At 45.8% G+C, this 6,689-nt stretch overlaps 1 protein-coding gene across 1 annotated transcript in view; it reads left to right on the forward strand.

Moving 5' to 3' along the window:
* The window catches only part of ZIC4 (Zic family member 4), a 25,254-nt gene that overhangs the window by 7,056 nt on the left and 11,509 nt on the right, over positions 1 to 6,689 (forward strand). The window contains exons 2-3 of the mRNA XM_019503541.1: positions 737 to 879; positions 2,150 to 2,234. Coding sequence (XP_019359086.1) covers positions 856 to 879; positions 2,150 to 2,234 — 109 coding nt within the window. The 5' untranslated portion in view covers positions 737 to 855. The remainder of the gene's footprint in view (positions 1 to 736; positions 880 to 2,149; positions 2,235 to 6,689) is intronic.

The raw sequence follows: 6,689 nt of genomic DNA on the forward strand, positions 1-6,689 counted from the left end.
CGTCGGGCCGCCGCCAAGCGCACGAGCCCGCAGACAGGCGGTGCCCTTCCCCGCACCCGCGCTCCGGCGCGCAGCGTGTGTCCGCACATGCTCCGGGGCCGGGGCAGACCCCGCGCGGGCCCGCGGGCGAAGCCGCCAGACGGCGAGAGCTCCGGGGCATCCCGGGAACACGCACAAGGAGACCCAGCAGCCCCAGGTCCCCCTCGCCGCGCAGCCAGAGCGGCGTGGACCATCTCCCCCTCTTTACAGCGAGGCTTGAATGCCCGTGAAAAAACAAGCCTGTGGCTCCTGGGGGAGAGGGCAGCAGCCGGGGCTTGTGGCTGTCCTGAGCCTTACAGGTGAACTTTATTTAAAGAAAAAATAGAGCCTAGCTTCAAGGCAAACCATAAACCTTCTCCCACTTCCCTGAAGGGGTGCGGAAAGTAAGGGCTGACCTGGGCAGGAACGGGGCTCGGGAGCGGTGCCCTTGATGCTGGTCCTGCCCGCGGCAAGGCAGGGATCACATGCGGGGGGAGCCCGCCTGTCACCTGGGGCCCAGGGACGCTCCGGGGCAGCTGCAGCCGCCCCAGCCCGCGCAGCCCGGGTCCTGGTTCCAGCAACACGCGCTTCCCCTCGCTGGGTTGAGTGTGGACCTGGAGGGTCAGCACCTTTGACCTGCAGCAGAAGTCAAAGTTTTCTAGGGGCAAACACCACCCACACACACAAGCACCTTTCACGGTCACCGCTTGTCTTCCAGGTACTGAACAGGTTCGCGCAAGAGTAAAAATTGTTGCTCACATTTCGCCATCGCTTGAGCATCAATTAGATTAGCACTGGGTCTTCACTGTTGCTGCCTGCTAGCTTTAGGAAGGATCCATGTGGATGGAGAGCTCTGGAAAGGTTAGTGTCGTCCAGCAGAATCTCTCCTTCCTCAGGCAGGAGGACTATTTTTGTGACAGAGGCATGAGAGATTTGCCTCGTGCCTTATACCCAAGACTTGTTTCCAGCCAGAGTCCTTCACCTTCGCTTTTGCCACCTGACGATCATTTCCAATTCTAAATACGACACTGGGATTTTTGTCAGGTTTCAACAAGTTAAACTTGACGTTTTATGCATGCCCGAGCGCTAACTATTACGGCCCTCGCAATCTTGAAAATTAGCAAGTTAAAAAATATAAAATAATAGTCTAGGTAAAGGAGAAGATATTGTTGATCTATCTAAATAATCAGCATTTGTCAAAGTTTAGACGTGTTATATTAAGTTTCGTGAGTAGATACATACTTCTCTTTACTCCCGCACAAATTTTCCGTCATGGTGGTAAAAATGCTGAAGTGCATGACAAATTATTTTTAAGAGAATGTAAGCATATATTCATTATATTTTTATGAGGGGTCATAATTAACAAACCTGTTATTTGTATTTGTAAATTCCTGGAGGACAAAAGAAAAAATCCCATATACACAGACTGATCCCAGATTCCTCTCTTTTTTCGTATATATAAAAAAATCAGCTGCTGCTTAATTTTTGAAAAATTGGATTAAAATATTTCAATAAAAATCAAGCCTGCAGGAAGACCTCGTGTTTCCTAGTGCTAAAAGGAATATCTCCGAAGGCACCAGAGAGTACCATGTTCAGCAGGGAGAATGGTGTGTCTGGTGCAGCGAGCAAGCTGATATCCACAGCCAAGAGTGTCAGCTTTGTAATGTTAATCTATGTTGATGAAATATGATTAAAAACTCGACAGCAACTCGGGTTGGGGTGTTGCAAGCAGTACGAAATTTAATTTTAGGAGGGAGAGGTCTGTATACAATATATTCAAGTTGGTAGAAACTCGCCTTACAATACAGTGCCAGAAGGTGAATGCCAGATCAAAGCAGAGATGAAAAGATGTCCTTTCATAATTCCCCCCCACCCCGAATCAACCATGGAAACTCCATTACTCTACAAAATACGTGCAAGCTTCTTTTTGGTGGGGAGGGGGAACCTCCATTTTTCTCTTCAGTTTTGGAAAGGTTAAAGAAAGACTGAGTTCAACAAGCTTTAGATGGGTTCATTCTTTTTTCTTTTTCAATAGCTCGTTGCATGATTCTCGAATCATATCCCTCCTCATCATTTAATAACTCAGGAAAATGGTTTTACTCTTTAACTTTCCACCCCTCTCCCCAAACAGGAACAAAGTCAGGAAATGAGACCCAAGACTTCCCTTGTAATGAGGAAAAGAAAACGACTTTACAGAAACATCCTGGAAAAGTCAAGTAAGTTAAAATATGTCTTTCTTGAAGTTCAAAGGAGACAATATTTTTTTCAGCTTAGTGTTTAACGTACTTGCATAAACACAAATCAGTGACACAACGCCCCACCAGCAGCTGCTTAATCCCGCTCAATGCCTATTCATTTGGAGGTTCTAGAATTAATATTTGACGACTCTCTCATTGAAACAACAACCCCTGACCCTATGTGATTGCACTGTCACATTATTCTATGACATATTCATCTTGAATTCATTTACGGACGATTTGATTGGAATGAGGTTTGACATGTATTGGATCCTATTAAAGAAGAAGACTTTGATCTTGTTGATGGGGTTTACATGATATGTATCATCTTTACCAGGGATACCAGGCTTTCACAATGTGGTGGCTACCAAGCTTCCACAATGTGGTGTCTAAGTAGTTAGTGACTGACATCTTATCTGACAGGAATACCTTAATCTTGAGGTCTTGAATGGAATATTCTATTTAAAATAAGCATATGATTTGGTTTATCTTGGGTACCCCTGGTTCCTAAAGAGCGGGAAAACAAAATGCCATCACTTACTGGTTTGACTTCTGACTTTCCTCTTATTCTAGAACCCCGAAGCAAACTTGTCTGACTAACAGGGCAAAAGGAAATAGCAGCAGAGAAAGAGTCTAATTTGATTAAATCCCCACCTTTCCTTTTTTTCTAGGAAAAAAATACCTAAAACTTCTCTCTAAGCAACAGTTCCCAGCGTTTATTCTGGCGGTGCATCAAAATATTATTTTGCTGCAATTATAGCTACAGGTCAATGCCATTTGAATCGGTTGCTAGTTTTAGTGCTTATTTCAAACAGATTGCTTCCTCTTCAGGCTCAGCCTTCTCATATGTGTAGCCAAAAGCGAGGTTGATGGTTAAAGGATAGATAATGGTGCCTTTTTTTTGTAAACTGTGCTTGCATTTCTTGACCTTCCCATTTCCATAGTAAACACTGCCGTTAGGATTTTCAAGATCAAGAATAATCCTTATTGACCTGCTCGAGCCCTGAGATTTGAAATTTAAAGGTTATCTTTTAAATCTGTTATATGAGCATTCTAGTTCCCTACTCTCATTTCTGTCACAGAGTATAATTCATAGAGGCAACTCAGAAGTTTCTAGCTACTTAACAGAGAATTGAATCGTCTAGAGAAATGTGGATGACTTAACAAAAAACCACACGCCAGAGTCTGCGTCCAAATGCAGCCAGACAAGTCCCAGTGAACAGGATGAGAGAAACTCCTCGCGGTTGCACTTAGTGTGTGTATGAGGAGAATGCGGCCCTAATTTAGATATCACAGTCCCAATGTCCAGTAGGTTACGTGGTGAAGCTGGCAAACACACGAGGGAGAGGTTATTATGCATGGAGAATACAGTTACATTTCCTAGTTAATGCGTTCCTGTTCGCGTATGTTTACACTAAGATTAAACTGAAATAGAGTGATGTAAATCTGTTGTGCAAGTAGTGGAAATATTGTTGCTTAGATCCCTAGGTTTTTTTGCAAACTAGTGGATAGTTTATTTAAGATCCCGCATAGCCACGGCAGGTAGACATGGTTAGTTTAATGTGTGGGATGAGATGAGGTTTTTTTGTGTTTTTTTTTCAGTCCCCCCCCTCCCCTCATTGCATAAAAAACTGAAGCTACATTGATTCTAAGCGAAATTAAGAAAGCTAAAATGCCTTGGCTGTTTATGGTTACAAATGTTAACTCCATTTGCTTTTCCTGTACATGGTGAGGCGTGGGGCCTATGGGGAAATCACACAAAATACCACGGATCTGTAATACGTTAGCAAATATATTCTTCTGCCCGTGGATTCTTTTTTTCATATCGTTAGCATAAGTCTAAAAGAAAAAGCTAATGCTCTTGTCCGCAGCCGACTCCCAACGTACTGCACTCGAGGTGGGAGCCGGCTGGCTTCTGCACCCCCAGCCGCACACCAGGGTCTTCATTCGGGATCTTATTTTTCTTAAGCCTGCAGAACTGCCCCTATCTCCTTCTGTGGCAGGTTAAGCGTCTGCTGTCTCCTGCCCCTCTGGCCTCGTGGTAAATCAGCTTATTCGTGTCTCGATCAGAATCCAGTGGGAAGGCTGAGTCTCTGGTTTGACTGCAGAAAGATTCCGCAACCACTTCATCTGCAAACGTGAACTTTCCATTGCATTCTTGCAAGCCAGGAGGGAGTCCGGCTTAGAGCCCTGGGAAGTAGAGGGGAACCTCCCTACTCAGCCTCTGGGGGCTGATTCCTGCTCTAGCCACTGCCGAAGCCCCAGCTCTCCCTGCACACCCTTGGAGGCCTGGGCCCTAAGGAGATGGGAGGAAAGCAGCAGTATGGCTCTTCACGTGCCAGTCCCCGTTTATAAACAGCCCCCAGCCAGCGAAAACACTGCCCTGGTCCCCCCACATCTTGTGAGCTCTCTGGGGCAGGACATAACCCAGAGTTAGCGGTCATGCTTGTCCCGGCAGACCCTCTTGAAAGGCAGTCCATGAGGTCCAGCGCTGGGACAGAAGAGGAAGTCCCCTGCAATGGCAGAAGTGGTTTATATTATAAACAGATATATGGGCAGAGGGGCCCTACAGTATCTGCTGTTGACAAGGGAGGAGTTTAAGAACTCGCCCAGGCTTTATCTGGCAAAAAGTTGGCTCATCTTGAGGCCATGATGAATGGGACCTAAGTGATCATTGGAGTGCTGGTCAGACAAGCTCCAAGTGCCAAAGGGCTTCATGAGCAGGCGTGCAAGTTTTCAAAACATTCTGCAAGAAATGTGTAACTTTGCTGGTTTTGGCTAGGTCCTCCCTCCTCTTTTCTAATTCTCCGCCTTCCTGAAGTCATGCGCGCGGCTCTTCTCCCCCTCCCTCTCCTGCACACACACGGAGACGCCTCCGAGGTACACAACAAATTCTAGGAGAGAAAATGCTAACTTCACCTACTATAATGAGAGACACCGAGGGCCACTTTTTCATTTATTTCAAAGCGAGCAGGAGCGAGAGAGTCCCTCAAGGAAGGGCCGAATAGAGCCATTAGCGTTTGACAAGAAACCATCACAATATTTTAAATTAGCTTAGGCAAACTGGTGATAACATTTCTAATTGATAAACTGTTCCAGATGTTTTCTCCCTTGACTGAGAAGTGTCAGGATTAATGGATAACGAGTATGTAGAGATGAAGTGTTTTAAGGAGGGATGAGGAAACAGCTTTATTGGGAAGTCACACTCAGTGTCTTTGTAAGTAACAAATTCCTAATTCCTAACGTCTGTCTCTTTCGTGCCCTCCGGTCAAGGCGGCCAGGACTCGGGAATGTCCCAGCCAGTCGTGACTGAGGATAGACTGGGAAGTTCAGATCTGGTGAAGCCCAGGGCCTGTGTGGGGTTTAAAATGCTGACCTAAACATGTTATGTAAGGAGGGAGACTAATTGCATCATTTGTCACTTTTCATCATCTCCACCCAGAAAGACGTACACAATAAGTGATCTAAATTCTCTAGCTGAATATTGGCTTTATATTAAGGAACAAATAGGCCAAGCCAGCCATATAACCGGAACAGCCAGCTATAGCCAATCCTGGCTATGCAAAAGAGTAATACAAATGTGCCGTATATATAGTGTACACTTCAAAGTTACGAGCACGCATCATGTGCTTGTAGCCTCTGTTATGAGAATAACTCGATTTGGGTATTAAAATGCCACACGACTTCTTGTTTTACTACTTAACATAAAATTGATCGATTGTAGTTTTAGCCAGGTACTGTTAAACTTTAATGGAAATGCAAAATGATGCGTCTAAACCTTTTTTAAAGTCCCAGGAAACTGCATTTCGGGGTTCTGACTTCACGTCTTGATAAATAGGATAAAGTCGCCATAGACATTTCTATAAATAATTGTTGCTTTGTTTTAATAGCTCTGTTTACTGATGGAATCATGTTTGTGACCAGGTTTGCATTTTGCTATAACCCTGTTGGCGGGTGTTTACACTTGTGTTATCCTTTCCCTACGCGGGCCTTCCTTCACTTCTTGTTTTTTAAAACCAGAGCTCAAAACTTAAGCAGACGCTTCCTTCCGTGCGGAATCTCTCAGCTTCACTCAGCTTGCCAGGCCTGAGCGCGCAAAGCCAGACAGCGTGCACTAGGCGTCCGTCATTACCCACATAAATCCCATAACCAGTGTATTGTTCCTCTGCTAAGAAGCGTAAAAAATATAGGGTTTGTTATGTGTGTTTTCGTGCGTATCTGGAGCCCAAGGGTGTTAGGCTGCACCATCCTGAACGAGAGAGAGAGAGAGAGAAAGAAAGGGAGAGACTCCCTCTTCTGGGTTAACCACTAGAGTCAGGCTGGGCCGAGCCGTTTCTCCCGCAGGCGGCGAGGAGAGCCGGCTCCCAGCCCTGCCGCCGGGGCTCGGCTCCCGCCTGGGCCGCGTGCAAGGACTGCGCTCGCCCGAGCGCCTCG

This window comes from Gavialis gangeticus, unplaced genomic scaffold, assembly GCF_001723915.1.
Source record: "Gavialis gangeticus isolate Ggan-Ray unplaced genomic scaffold, GavGan_comp1, whole genome shotgun sequence".
Classification (NCBI taxonomy): Eukaryota; Metazoa; Chordata; order Crocodylia; family Gavialidae; genus Gavialis; species Gavialis gangeticus.